This window comes from Eublepharis macularius, chromosome 2 (genome assembly GCF_028583425.1).
Source record: "Eublepharis macularius isolate TG4126 chromosome 2, MPM_Emac_v1.0, whole genome shotgun sequence".
In the NCBI taxonomy this organism is placed as follows: domain Eukaryota; kingdom Metazoa; phylum Chordata; class Lepidosauria; order Squamata; family Eublepharidae; genus Eublepharis; species Eublepharis macularius.
In genome coordinates this window covers 58,932,871-58,948,881 of record NC_072791.1, presented here as the reverse complement: position 1 = coordinate 58,948,881, position 16,011 = coordinate 58,932,871, and the positions used below count along the sequence as shown (strand labels likewise).

At 39.4% G+C, this 16,011-nt stretch overlaps 1 protein-coding gene across 1 annotated transcript in view; it reads left to right on the top strand.

The window, feature by feature from the left end:
• Window positions 1-16,011, top strand: part of DPH6 (diphthamine biosynthesis 6) — a 338,189-nt gene that overhangs the window by 136,430 nt on the left and 185,748 nt on the right. The window contains exon 9 of the mRNA XM_054971781.1: window positions 12,218-12,359. Coding sequence (XP_054827756.1) covers window positions 12,218-12,359 — 142 coding nt within the window. The remainder of the gene's footprint in view (window positions 1-12,217; window positions 12,360-16,011) is intronic.

Below are 16,011 nucleotides of genomic sequence, written 5' to 3'. Positions count from 1 at the left end.
TTGTAACTCACCATCTTCTCAATCTGAGGAGTAATTAAACATACTCAGTAACTAATCAATAGAATTTAAACATACTTTGTTGACCACCAATGTGAGCAATAAAGGTTTAGCTAATGTGAGCAATACAAGTTTTTAATTCAATTATATAATAAAAGAAAAAAATTCTCTCACAAAGGAAAAAATCCTACAAAGCAATTATGCAATATCTTTTGACAATTGATTAATAGATTTTTTAGCATCCTCAAGTACCAAAGACCAATTTACATAGATTTAATCAGCATATAAATAATGATGTCTTTTTCTGAAATGCTGAAATCATAATTTGTCTTCAGTGTAGATCATGTATAATTGACTAATTTGCAAAGCCTTAATGTGACCAATATAGGTCTTATCCATATTCTTGAGATTAGTTTTTCTAGGTTCCTGTCAAAAATGCATGTAGTGAGACAAGGAGAAAATGAGTAATACATGATTTTTTAAAAAAATTCAGTCCTATTCTGCCGCACATGTGGCTGAACACATTGCTTGGTGTACGTCCACAACAAATGGTCATAAGGAAAAAAGCACTGTCAAGGAGGGTACACAATAAAGTAGGCAGGAGCATACAGAAGATTTGACCAGAGTACAGAGAAATTTCAGGGCACTAGAACTAGAATAATATTAATCAAAACCCAATCTGAGTTGATTAAACAAGAATGGTATTTGCTGAGCGCACCACAAGTTGAGCTCAGTGTTCAAACATGTCATCCTCCTTAGTTATGTTTCACAGGTGTTAATTTTACATTCTCTCAATTGAATATTTTATAATCATTCCACAATTTTGGCTAGCATGCTTTACTGTAATAATATGCCTCTCGTTTACTGTTCTGTAATGCATTTCCCTTAGATAAATCTCTTCATGTTTAACTACAAAGGCTCACTGGAAATTTGTTTTAGATTGTTTTTGGCAGCACAATGAGCCCTTGTGCCTCAGGGAGAATAACATTTTATTCACTGTTCTGGTTTAATATATTACTGCGCAACTTCAAGATGCATTTTTGCATAATAATTGAAAACCTTCTTCTACCCTTTTTCATTAAAGAATAAAAGATTATTATTTTACCTACGATATGTGCGTATGTGTAAATTTTAAAAACGTGTGATTATTAGCATGTCAAACAAGCTTAGTTTTCTAGATATGTTATAAACACTGTACAATGTTATCATTCATGGTTGCTCATCCAAGTGTTTATGAAAAGATTAGGCCACTATTACACGAAGTCTAGCTTTATCAATATTTTATATCTCTTGTAAGAATTTGATATCATACACCTAGAATATGAAATTTCCTGTATTTCACAATAGTTATTGTAGCATGCTCCCATTTCCCACAACAATGCAAGTGTGTGCTCTGGTTCATTGTACTTACGGTTTTGACCATCACAATGGATCATTTATTTATAATCCAGACAGGCATGAGGTATGAAGACACCATCCTCCTTTCTTCCTCCCAAGGCTGCTGCCCCCAATATTAAATGGGGAGGTTTTGTTGTGAATAGGAGCTAACATAGAACATGGATACAGAGTATAGAACTGATGAAAAACCTGATTTGAAGAAGACTTCCTTTACTGAAGAATAAAATTAGGCGATTGTTTTCTTTTATTGCCTAGAAAGCCCCCAAAACTCATAGTGGAACTAGTTCCAAATAAATTGAGGCCGCTGTCAAAAATGACTTCTCTGTGTCTCATTTATCCTGTTTTTACCATAATTTCTGTTGATACTCAATAATGTAACGTTATCACACGGTAAAATCCACTGATCCAGAGTAGAGAATACCAGTAGAATTATAACATCACACAGTGGGAATACCTATAAGATGGAAAGAATGGAGAAGCAAGTATAATGCTGGTGTTTTGAGCTCCAGAATTATGTTGGTTTAACCACAAGGTTTTGTTTCTGAGTTTACTAGTCAATGCCACTCTGATGATATGATTCTTACTCAGAGGAACATCCCTTCCCACTATGACAGTGTTTCATGAACTGCTTTGCCAGACCTATATGCAACACATTAGTTATCATGAGTACAAAGTCTTCCTATGTTACCATTTTCATCATAGTGACATAAAAATAAGTCCTCAATATCACTATTTTCTTTTTGCAAACCGCACAAGAAATCTCGTAAGACATCTCACTGTTTTTATCTGCTTCTGTCTCTAGATTTTTCTGATGTTTGTCAGTCATCATTACTGTGAGAAGGCAGATCAAAGCAAGGTCCCCGAGGGGTTGAAGTTGTTCTGATTTTGGGCAAACTCAGAGAAAGTATCTTAAAAAGATAAAGAATTGGATTTGGAGGAAAGGGCAGGCAATAGTATCATATTGGCATTCTAATGTGGAGGGGACTCTGAATATGGTGGCAAACTTAGGACCCAGTATATTAGATAAAGTAATAGTTTTATTCTATAGTTAAACTGAAAAAAATAGGAACTGAATCTCTAATTTTTCAGCTATTAAGAAATTTTAATTGTGCAGCATCCATAAATTCAGGACTTTCCTACTATCAACTGTAAGTGAAAGTGAACACTTCCATGAATATCTCTTTACAAAAAAATGTATAAATTGCTGGCCAGTATTGATCATCAGAGTATTGAATCAGTAGTGCCCCTTTAGCTTAAGCCTAAAATCCTGGACCTAGTTCTGAAGTTTTTCCTATTAAACCAGGGTCCCCAACTGTTTAAAGCCTGACACAGTGTGGGCACAAACACAAAATGGCTGCATCAGGAGGTGGAGACTGCCCAAATGCAGAGGTGAAGAGGGGTAATTTTAAAAATACACTGAGAAAGAGGGGTGAGAAAGATTAAAACAAACATGGAGACGGGAGGATCTGCCACTGAAACAATATTATTATAATCTGCCTAACCAATAAGATCTTCAATGGCAAATCAAAAGCCCTGCTGTGCAAGAGCAACACCTAGCCCTACCCACTTTTTAAAAACACTTGCTGGGAGCCAAGAAAGGTGTCAGCAAGCACCATGGCACCCATGGGCACCACGTTGTGGTGTCATTATTCTGGAAACAAATACACTTGTATAGCAGTGCACCCTCTTACAGCCATTGCCATCCACCCCAAACCTCCCTTTACAGGTTTGGGGCCTCCCAGGCAGGTAAAGGCTAGGTCACCACATGCCACCTTTCTAACCTCTGCTATAGCAGGCAGAGAGCTCTGACCCAAATCCTCACAGGGTCCCCTCTCTCCTCATCCAGAGGCTTTACCAAACAGGCAGCCAGTTCCCTGTATTTACCTACCCTCACCCAACTACAGCCCAGGGCTTTTGAGGAAAAGGGAACTTCGAGGTTACTTTCCCTATATATATGCTGCCACCATTTAAACTTGGCCCATTGGTCATGACCAGAGCATTTGAGGCATGTGTGCGTCTTTCCCCCCCTCAGCTAACAATTTCAAACTAGCCAAGGTTAAACAAAACAAAATAAACTTTATTTACAAGATGAAATGTAGGAGTGAAGGGATTTTAAACTAATAAACAAACTGGAGCTAAACAGAATATTTCAATGTCATAGAACAGGTTTGTAATCAGCTGTCTCTCTCTGCCTGCTCTCGTCAGCAAAGTCAAAACCCTCCTCTCCCAGCAGCTCTCCAAAGCCGTCCTCCAACAGACGCTAACTCTCATCCATTCTGCCCCCTCCCATTGGCTGTCGCTCAGGAGAGGTGGAGCTGGAGCCAGTCATGTCCTTCACAGCTTGCTCGTCTTGTAGAAGAGACATTCTCTGGTATACAGATGTTCTTGGTACCTTGACTCCTTTGTGTATCTATCTGTCCCATTTTTATCCCACTCATCTCCCAAGGATGACTGTGTATATGAGGTTTTTTGTTTGTTCTAATATAATTACATTCCGTGTTTGTTCTGTGCTTTTTAGTTGAAAAATAAACCCACATTCGAGTTGCTATCTGAATTTGGCATAAATTGTGCACTTAGGAAGACTTCAGATCATAGCCATTTTATGGTAGTTCCATTTTTCACATCTTATCCTGTTCTCATCTCTTTGTGCCTTAATTACAGATGCATTCTCCTTTTCTTGCTTAGGACAAGAGTCATAGAATGAAAATATAGTATTGTTGTTTTAAAGACTTAATTATCAAAGGAAGTAATTTAATATTCTCAGTATTTTTAAGGACAGTATAATGTACCACAACATTGTGGAAGTCAAATAATTTACTTTGTCAAGCAAAATACTGAAGAGAATGATTCAGTAAAATAGAAAGAACTCCTATGTCAGAGCTAAATATTTAATAATGTTCCTGTCAGTAACCCAGGACTGATCTGTTTGAACTAGAATGCATCTCATATCCAACTCAAGCAAGTGACAAAAGCAGGCTACATTTTTTTCAGGCTTTATCACGTATCTATTTTCAGGTGCGTAAAGACACATAATTAGCACAAAAGGAGCTTGATGTAAGCATCCTTTCCTTATCTAAGATGGGTGCTTTTCATCCTACTTGCCCCATGTCCTAAAACATTAACCAACCAAGTAGATAGGGCTTTTGGCTTTTGAATAGGACCTGAGATGTCCTCCCACAGTCAGGGTCTCAGTATGGTGCATGAGGCTGCCATGGTGCCCTCTGATATCTTTCCTGGTACCTTCCAAGTGTTTTTTGTGATACCCTCATAGTGCCAAATAGTATTCAGATTTGGCTGGATAAGATCATCGTGAAGCTAGTTCATAGTGAAGGCAATGTTTTCTATCCTGCCCTTACTCATAATAGGTGAATATCTTGTCCCTATTTATAATAGATGTGCATAAACAAACATTCGGGGGCATTGTTTGTAGCCCACAAAAGCTTTGCCAAAATGCACCCACATACACCCCCCTTTGGCTTAACATGATGCTTGAATCATTAAGCTGGATAACAGATCTCATTTAGTTGTTCAGCTTGGTTGTGCTGAAAGACTGAGTTGAATTTCATGGAAAAATACAACTCAAAATCATGATTAAAAAGAAAATAGTTCTGATTTTCTCCATTATTTCCTACACTGTAAGTTAATTGACATTTGTGAGTTGATTACATACCTGAAGATGGAACATGGAAGTAATTAAAAGTATGGTTAATGCAGAAAACATTTATTACGATTTAAGAGACCGACAAATCTTTTAAATAAATTAACTAAAATATTATATATTCTGGCAAATATGCGAAAATGTGCCCTGCAAATAATACCAAGTTTTATGGATTCAAGGAACAAAAACTTGCATTAAATGTTTGATTTATTTCACCTTAAAAGAAATCAGTTCCATGCAGATTCTTAGAGCATGAAATCTTCTAATCTCCATAGGATCAAAGTAGTTTAGAAACTTTAAAATGCTACTTTGTACAAAGCTGTAGAATGAGATTTGCATCTGTTATTATAGGGGTACTTTAAAAACATAACCTCAACCTTCTGCTTGAATTTATAAGCTATCAGTGACAGATATGGCTATATTGGAAAAGGAGCAGTGTTCTTAACTGTTAATATCCTTAAGATGTTGGTGCTTATCATATATATGACTGAATAGAGAATCCATTACTGGTAAAGTTTTGTAAGGGCTGATGTACGTATGTGCCATTGAAAATAGTAAGAAAAATGTAACAGTCCTTTAGGTAAAAGCCTCTTTCACCACTGTCTTTTAAAGGGCTTTGTTGCCACTTCCAAGAACCTAGTCCCCCCCCCGCCCCCCTCTGTCTTTCCTTCCATAAAAGAGAGTTATTTTAACTGTTATGGCAAGACTTTCCCCATCCAAGAAATATCTATCTCATGTCTGTTTGCAGTGCAAGAAGCTGCATGTGGTCTCCCTCAAAATGTTGTTTCAACAGGAGAAGTGATCAAGGTAGAAAACAAGAAGCAAAGAGATTATCAGAGCCTTTTCTTCTCGCTTGAGTGTTTCAGACTCTGTTCTATTCTGAGAACTGCTCAGTGGGAGAAATGCTGTCAGTTTCAGATTTTTTTGTAACAACAAGCCTCCTCTGCTGTGGAAATGAAGATCTCTGACAAGCCAGACACTGAGACTGCTAATTACGGTTGTTCTTTTTAAGGTATACATGAAACTTGAGGCATGTAGCAAAATCTGGCTTTTTATATTCTAAGAAGTATACAAGGGCCTAATCCTGAGTACGCCTACAACCGCATCAAACTCCATGTTAGAGAGCTGTGAGAATTCATGGGAGAGAACCTGGACAATTTCTTTTTCTATTTAGGCAGAATTGAGCATGTAAAATAGCTGAATGTGACAACTTATAATTGTTTTCCAAAACTAGTGAGATCAGAAAAAATATATTGTCAAATTGAGCTCTGCAAAAATAAATCTTGAGAAAATATTTCTCAAAGTTAGTATTTTCTGCAGTAACAGGCCTTAGAGAATATCAGCATGTATTGCTAGGACTTCAAATTTTGCTTTGTCCATTGTAGTAATTAAATAAAAAAATTATGTGAAAAAGTAGTTACTTTTAATTGAATGGATATATATTTTAGCCTTGTGGGCAGAAGATTAATTGGATTTTTGTCTTATGTTGAAAACAACAGGAAGCTATACATATGTTGACACAGAAGTGCCTGAGCTGGTACGAAGTCCCATGCCTACCGCTGTTAAAGAAGCTTCTGCCAGTTCTGGTGTTGACACTGATTGATTTCTTGTGTTGTATGAGTAATTTCACGTTCAATTTTTTATAAGGAAACATGACCAGTTGCCCCAAGCACTGAAAATCACAGGGCCCAAAGCCATTAAAATGCTTTTACAACCCTATTCAAAATGAGACCCCATGTGGTGTAGTAATTAGTATGCAGGACAAGGCGGTTCAAATTCCTCCTCTGCCACGAAACTTACTGGCTGGCCTAGGGCTAGTCACTGCATCTAAGCCTAACTTACCTCCCAAAGTTATGATGACGATAAACTGGTGTGTATGTGTCTGTGCGCTTTGTATATCCCCAAGCTCTCTAGAAGAAGGTCAAAATGAAAAATCTATCTACTAACTAAATAAAATGTTACCCAGAATGAATGTCTTCACTAATTCCAACTGTCATTTGGCTCTCTTCTTTCTGTAAAGTGAGGGATCTTTTGTTTAGCCTTGAAAGCCAGTTTGATCCTATGTCTGGACTTCAGCATGGAAGACCAGGCCTAGGAAAGGTACTAGTTCTTAGTCTTAATTCCCCATCTGCAAAATAACAAAACCTGTAAGTTTGAAGCACTGTCCCAAAGAAAGAAAGAAAGAAAGAAAGAAAGAAAGAAAGAAAGAAAGAAAGAAAGAAAGAAAGAAAGAAAGGCAAGCAAGCAAGCAAGCAAGCAAGCAAGCAAGCAAGCAAGCAAGCAAGCAAGCAAGCAAGCAAGCTACTTTAGGATGTGCTTAAAGATTGGCTTGCTTATGTATCAAAAGCTGTTTTTACAACATGGGATGTGTGTACGTCTCTGAATATTTGAGAAACTCAAATCCAAAATAGCCTTGGGAGAACTAGCACCATAGTTCTTTGGAACATGATTTCAAAAGTACGACTGTGCCAAATGTTTGCAAACATTTTTGGCATGAAAATGATGCTTTTTGAAACCTTCTTTTTTAACATCATTTGCTGCTGGCTCTTGCTTCTTCACGCCTCAGCAGCTTCCTTGTTGCCTTGCTTGTTAATTTAAACTGGGGCTGTTTCTTTCTATGTATCACCTAGTTGGTGTGATAACCTGATGTCACTTAGTCAGTTGGCAATTAACTAAGTGATGATGTCAAGAATCCAGTTCAGAATGAGGTTAGTAATTTTATCCTTAACCTTTGGCCACATTGACACTATAGGGTCTCCCTCCCCCAAAAGAAACTCTGAAAGAAGGACATCGTTTTTCGTGAAAACTGCCTTTCTTACAACTCAAATTGATTAAAAAATTCTGGTCTGATTTTTTTTATTATTGTGGGGTTGAATCTACAATGCCACCATTGGGGTAAAGCTGCACAGTGTTTCTGTCTTTCCTTTTCTCCTTGGAGATAACATTTCCTGGGACTCAAAATGGTGTCTTCTCCACCTGCTTCTTCCAGCTCCCAGCCATGGACACTCACAGAAGTTAAATCTTAAAGTAGTCCAGTCATGAAGTTGTGGTATCATAGATCAGCATGGCCACATCAGGACTCTGGAAAGAACTTACGCCCTTAGTCAGCCATCTCGCCTTAGCAGGCAAGAGAACATGAAGCAGGGCCTCAGTTGAAGAGCTAAGCATTTGAGCAGCTTCATTGGGAGCATGAGTTCCTTAAGGTATCCTGACCCTCATACCAATAAGAGGTTGAAAGATAAACTGAAGCACCTTGGCTTGAGCCTGGCTATAAGCAAGCAGCCAACAACAATCTTTATACACTAGTGATATATGTTGCGACATTAACCTTAGTGTATTATTGTTGTTATTGTTAGTGTTATCATTGTTATCATTATTATTATTAATTTTCATTTATATTCTCCTTTATCCTCAATGGGGACCCAAAGCAGTTAACATTCTCCTCTTCGCCTTTTATCCTCACAACAACCCTGTGGGGTGTGTTTGACCCTGAGAGGGTTTGACTGGCCCAAGGTTACCCAAGAAGCTCCCATAGCAGAGTAAGGATTTGAAGTTGGGTCTCCCAGATCCTCGTCCAGCCAACATTGGCTTTCATCTCCTCGCTTTCTCGAAGCATCTATGTAGGACATCTACTGTTCACTTAATCTCAAATGGAAATGAGTGATAAAGATGTGAGTTATCAGCATATTGGTGACATTTATTTATTTACTTTGTTTATAATCCACATTTCTCCCTAGTGGGTATCCAAACCAGCTTACCTTGTTTTTCTCTTCTACAATTTATCCTCACAGTATCCCTGTGAGGTAGGTTAGATTGTGTGTGAGAGAGACGGTTCCAGGGCCGAAGGTTCCAGGGCAGAGAGGGGTTGGAAATGGGTCTTCCAGAGCCTATGACACTATCTACTAGACCACACTGTCAGAATGGAGATGTCAGTATTTGTAGAAATATTTCTAATTGATTCCTCCAGTGTATTGGTTGAAATGAAATCCTGTTTCAGTGACATATACTGTCTCTTTCCACCCACTTCCTGTTTTACATTGTCGTTGTCATATTTATTTAGAAATACTTCTTACTTCTGGCCATATCAGTTATTTTCTTGCGTTCTCATTTATATTGACAACAGCCATGTGAAGAAGGTTGTGAGTAAGCAACTTGCCCAGAATTATTCAAAGAACATACTGACTAGAAAAATTATTTGAAACGGCCTTCAGTTCTAACCACTGTACTACCACAAATTTGGAAACATATTTTTCCTGATGAAAGTGAAAAGAGCTCTAAGAAGGGAACAAAAGGGAGAGGATTTTGGCCAATGCCCTATTTTTATTGGAACTCCCCTGCTCCTGCTGGGAAAATATTTCTGCAGTTTGGTCTGAGGGTCAGTATTTCTGGAGACGATTGGGGAAAGTATTTCTGCAAAGTTGCTCTGCTCGCCAAAGCCATGGATTTAATCCGTTATCTAAAGGTTTGGTGTCTGAGAAGTAAATGAAACTGCATGTGCCGTGTTAAGAGTGTGCAAGCAAATTAATGTTTGACTGCTGTTATTTAGACAAATTTAGTTCCATTGGGATAGTCTGGCTCCAGTACAAGTAACACTGACAATTGTTTTGGTATGTTTTAAAAATTCAGCGAAGGCAAAAACTGCAAGCAAATCTCATTCAATACACATGAGAAGTCTCGAGTCATGCAGTTATAAAGCTGATGCGACTAAGGCCTGTTGTATACTGTTGTGATGATGATGGTTTTGAACCATTTCAGATCCTGCAGAACACACTATGCCTGCAGCTCTGATGCCTAAAGAGACTCCATTGGGTAACTAGAGTTTAGGATTGCAACTGCTATGAGACTCCTAAGTACTTATAGATACATTTCTAAGGATCCTATTCCTAATGATCAATTAGCATTTTTCACCTCATTTTTAATACATTTTTTTATATGAGTTCTAGGCAAATGCAGGCCATTAGATATTTTCTAATATGTATAATCTATGAACCTGTTCATGCAAAAATTTCAGCTTCTGTAGGTCTGGGATGAGATAACTTGAATATTACCTATTGCATTTAACAAAAATGGAATATTTTTGGACTCTAATATGTGCTCAATATATAAAGCAAAAACATATCAGGATCTCTCAAATTTCAGCATCAATAATGTGAGTTACATGTTCCTCATATGCACTTTGAAGGCAAGTATCTTTTTCAATCAGATCAAGATCTACCTAGTCCATAAAATAACAACTAGATCTACTACAACAGAAATTGGTCAATAGTCTTCTGGTGAGCTAGGATTTACCTCCTGCCTATGCTGTAGATAAGTATTAAGTGAACTTGACTCTCAATTTGTACTTGTAAAGATAAAACCTACACGTGTCCTTGAAGCTGGTAAACTCATTTCCTGATTACGGTTGTCAAAATAATTACAGTAGCTTTCTACTTAAAAAAAAGATGAGAAGAAAAGTGTGCAATCCACACCAGACAGGTGTGCAAGGGCAAGGCAGGCTCTTGTTTTTTCCACTCCACAAAATATTTTTGTGCTTTTCATTTTAATTTATCGACTTGCACTGTAGAATGTTTGGTTGCATTTAAGGTATTTTCCTGTCTCCATTACCGTGAACATGATGAATGTCCCCAGGTGTACTGTTGATTTGCATTGCTTTATCTATATAACGATTCTCTGTTAATTGTACTAAGTAAATTAAATCATTATGTTGTGATGTTCTGCTATTTGCTTAGGTTGCAATTCAGTTTTATGTGTGCAAGTCCCATTGATAGCCATGGGATTAAGTTCATAAAACTGCAGAAATGCAGTAATATTTGTAATAAATACTAAGTATCATCTTGCTTCTGCATCCTGATCTAAAATTAAATAAAACATTGAAGTAGGGTTGCCAGCTATGATGGACCACCCCTTCGCTCCCCTACTGTGAGGCAGATTTTCCTGCCAAAATTCAGTTTGTCTACTTTTGCTGAGCAGCCCCAAGTAGTGTGTTAATCTTTGTGGTTTGAGTCCATTTGTCTTACCTTGACATTCAGATACAATTTTTGCTTTTTAGCCCAGCTGAGGAACTTGATGGGGAGAAGTAGAAGCCCTCTTCCTTTTAGTTGGAAATGATACTGGAGGCTGTAAAATGTTCAAAAGGAAATAACTTTATTTAACAGGCAGGGATTGAATAAGTGTAGTCTGAGAATGAAAGTACTGAGGTAAAATTTTGTTGGTAGTACAGAATACACTTTGAGTAAAAGGCAAAATAGTTTCTTGTAGCTTAGTTGCTTATATTCTTGGTTCTTAGCAATGAAGTTTTACTTAATACTTTAGTTACAGCAACAATGTTTGTTCACAGAGGTTCCTATGACAGAGTTTCCTGGAGTTGGTTTAAAACTGTTTACCCCTTCACAACAGACCCAGGGTCCTCCTCAGAGCCAAACCCCCTTTAGAAAGTGAGCAGGAATTAATCTCCTAAGAAGATATATCCTTTTTTCTTTGGCTTGAAAGGGAATCTAACTTATTACCCAATCACTCTTGCCAAACACACACTCCCAGTTCTATGGTGTCTATGTCAAGCGGACTTTAGCTTATGCTAACATTTATACTAAATATTCTTAAATAGAATTCTTCTTCAGGACAATGATAAGGCAAAAGGTTTACTCTTCCCTCACTCCAGAGGGGAACCTGTCTGACATTCTCTGTCAGACTCACTCACAAAATACTCTCTAAACAATCCTGTAAGAAACCAACTGTCATCCCTTCAGCCAAGTTCTAACTGACCTATCAGAGAGGAGGGAGCAGCCTGTCGCTCAAGCTCCCTCTTCCAAGTGAGAGTTAACTTTTTCCCTCCCAGCACTCTGTTTGCTGCACTTAGAAAACCTGCTTTCAAATCAGTCAGACTCCATGTGGGGCCTAGAGATCTCCCAGAATTACAACTAATATCCTTAGGATAGAAATCGGTTCCCCTGTAGAAAATGGCTGCTTTGGAGGGTGGACTCTGCTGCATTATAATCTGCTGATTTCCAGGCCCTCCCCAAATGGTGCCCTCCCCAGGTATTTCCTAACCCACAGCTGGCAACCCTACATTGAAGTCTTGCATGCCTTACGTTATCAATTCTGTTTGTCAAAGAACTCTGTCAAAAAACTTTGCATTAATGGTGTCACAACCTTTAATTCAATAAGGTGCAGTCTTTAAGCAAAGTCCTGGCCAGGAGGTGTTCTTGTGACATCAGCTGTTTTGAGGATAGTGCATGGCCTACTTTGGAAGAGCAAAGTGAAACCCTTTGTGTCACATGGCACTCTGAGCCTACCTTGGTGCAGTCTAGTAAGTTTTCTATGTATAATTATTATTAATTATTAGGGACCGATATAGTAAGAACAGTAGATATGCTTTGGTATCTTATGATGTTAACTATTCTAAACAAATCTATAGGGTGATGATTTACAATCTTCATGTAAGGAATGAATTTGAGAAACTACAGGGCTATTTTACATAGTCAAATCTTAAGGACAGTTTTTTTAATACTTAAGGTACTTATTGAACTGAATACTCTTCCCTTTCAGTTTTTAATATTAAAAAAATCAATTAGTCTCTTCTTTTGTTCCTCATAATCAATATAATCTTGTTCCCTGTTTCCCAGACATTTTGTGGGTTGGATCCTACGAACCATAGAAGTGGATCTTTCCCCACTGTTCCCTTCCTCTAACAGACCTCTAAGACTCCTGAAAAGCTGGGTTTAGGTTTAGGTTTATTTGATTTTATAGCCCTCCCTCCCTCCCTGCGAGCAGCCTCAGGACAGGTTACAATACTAAGAAAAAATACAGAATAAAACATTAAAATCACAATCACAAAAACATAACTTCCAGAATTAAACTCACAATATAATTTATGACATCCCAAGATAGGGCCCCTTCACACTTCCCTGCCCACCACATAGAAAGGTGTGTGGGGGGGAGAGGTGCAGGTTGCTATTATTTTGTAACCTCATGTGCGTGGGGGCACATCACTATATAGGTGACCATGTGGCCCCCATGGTGGCAGGAGAACGGAAGGGAGGCTCATTCAATGGAACCTAATGCCAGCCTCAGCCATGTGCCTGGAAGAACATCTCTGTCTCGCAGGCCCACCAAAAAGATACAAGATCTTGGCAGGTATGGGTATCATCTGACAGAGAGTTCCACCAGGTTGAGGCCAGGACTGAAAACGCCCTGGCCCTGGTCAAGGCAAGCCGAGCCTCCCTGGGGCCAGGGACCACCAGAAGATGTTTACCCGCTGATTTCAGTGCCCTCCAGGCTACGTACAGGGAGAGGCAGTCCCTCAGGTATGCTGGTCCCAGTCTGTTTAAAGCTTTTTAGGTTAAAACCAAAACCTTGAACCTGATCTGGAACTCTACGGGGAGCCAGTGTAGCTGCTGCAAGATTGGGGTGATGTGTGCCCTGTATGGAGTACCCATCAGCACACGTGCGACAGCATTCTGGACCCTCTGTAACTTCCGGGTCAGACCCAAGGGAAGCCTTGTGTAGAGCGAGTTACAGTAGTCCAATCTGGAGGTGACAGTTGCATGGCTCACTGTCATTAGGTCATGGGCTGAGAGATAGGGGGCAAGCTGCCTGGCCTGCTGAAGGTGGAAAAAGGCAGACCAGGCAACTGCCACAACCTGGGCTTCTATCAATAGGGAAAAGTCCAGGATCATGCCAAGACTCTTGACCGATGAAATGGGCACAAGTGGTACCCCATCAAAGGTCGGGAGCTGGATCTCCACGTCCCCACAGCCCAAGTACAGGACCTCTGTCTTCGAAGGGTTCAACATCATTCTGCTCTGCCTCACCCATCCAGACACGGCTTCCAAAGCTCTAATTAGAGTATCAGGGGCAGAGTCAAGTCAGCCACCAATCAACAGATACAACTGGGTGTCATCTGCATATTGGTGACAACCCAGTCCGAAGCTCTGTACCAGCTGGGCAAGGAGGCACATATAAAGATTAAACAACAAAGATGAGAGTATTGCCTCTGCAGGATGCCACACACCAATGGTTGGTGTGCAGATAGCCTCTCCCCAAGTGTCACCCTCTGTCCCTGACCATGTAGAAAACAGACAAGCCACTATAAGGCAGTCCCTCGAATTCCCACGTCAGTGAGGCGGTGGGCCAACAGGTCATAGTCAACCATGTCGAACGCTGCTGAGAGATCTAACAACACCAGCAGCACCGACCTGCCTCGATCCAGATGTCTACGGAGATCGTCCATGAGGGCAATCAGTACAGTCTCCATCCCATGGCCCAGATGGAAGCCGGACTGGAATGGGTCCAGGACAGGAGTAGCCTGCAGCTGCTCCACCACCGCCTGCTAAATCACCTTCCCCAGAAATGGGAAGTTTGAAACTGGGCGCTAACTGGACGGGTCAGTAGGGGAAAACCCCAGAAACCAACGATAGATTAATAATATCCTCCAGTGGGGCCCTCAGCCCATTCACACTGGCTTTTACCACAAGGGGCAGGGGTCCAGGGGGCCTCACCAGTCACAGGATCCTCTCAACTTCTTCCTGGGAGACCAGACTGAAGTGATCTAAAATTGGACCCACAACTAGCATGCTTCAGGATGGGATGTAGGTTGGAAGGATACCGAGCCTTACCATGTCTCCTTGTCCTTCCATGCCAAATCTGTGTCCCACCTATTTACACAAGAGAAGAGGATTAATATTTTCAGATTTCCCTCTCTTTACTGCAGTCCTGGGCCTTCTGTTCTCATTTCATAGAATCTGACCCTGTATCTCAATGTAAGTGAACGGGAGAACAGGTTTTATGGTTAACAATATCCGTAAGATGCCACCTTTTAATCACACCTACAGTATCAACAACGTTTTAACTTTGTTTAAAATATATTTTTCTTTCAAGTTTGGATTAGGCAGACGTCTTACAATTTTTTTGTTTGCCTTCATTATATGTTCATTTAATATGTCAGCATTTTTCTTAGCTCAGAAGAAAGTTCAAGGCTCTCTCTTGTGGACTCTAATGACTTTCTTTTGCATGGATGGGAGATTTATACATATAATTCCCATTAGTGTTAATAACTATTACAGCTTTCCAATGTTGATCTCCTCCCCAATGATGTACCTGGGCCTCTTTAAATTTGAACTATAGGACTGCAAACCTTATTTATTTGCATAAATTTGAGCTAGATCCTACTCTGTTCTGAGAAGTCCTATTTGTTTCAGTAAAGCACTGCACAGAGGAATAAAGGAGAAGCCAAGCTTGGTGAAATTGAACAAAGAGGTATTTTTTAAAAATTGGAAGGCCAAGATGGGCACCGTATAGCCATGAAAAGCTGTCATTATAGCTTGTCATGTCATATGTTGTTGTTGTTATTCTGCCTTTCTCACTGAGATCCAAGGCAGATTACACAGTTCAAGTGAAATACAATATAATCAACAAGTTGGACAGTCACTGAGCAAAATACAATAACAAACAACAGGACATTCAATGAAATAGATGCAATATAGTATGGCAGCAGAAAATGTGAAAACAAGCATAAAGCTGAGCAGAGATTAATCTTCCTGAAACAAAGCATAACTAATTTACATGGCATGTTTAGCAATATGGAAACTATGTATCAACAGACAGTACCCAGTAGCGTAGTGTATAGTCCCTGTCCTTACCAAGGCATCTCTCTGGGCTATTTCTTATGATACAACCCTATAATCTGGGTAGAAAACCCTCTTGAATAATTCAGGTTTGCATAGTTTGTAGAAACCCAGGAGAGTAGGAACTTTCCTGACCTCCTCAGACAGGTCACATTCCGTGTTTAGCGCAGTTCATGTCAGAATCATGGATAATGTAAATTCCAGAACATTTTTAAAAACATTTCTAAATGTGTGTCTGCAGATTCAGCTGAAGATGTACAGGAACAGAAAGCTGTGTACTCTGGTTGGATCCAACCTATTGTTGGATCAGTTTATGGAAATGGTCTTCTGTAAAGT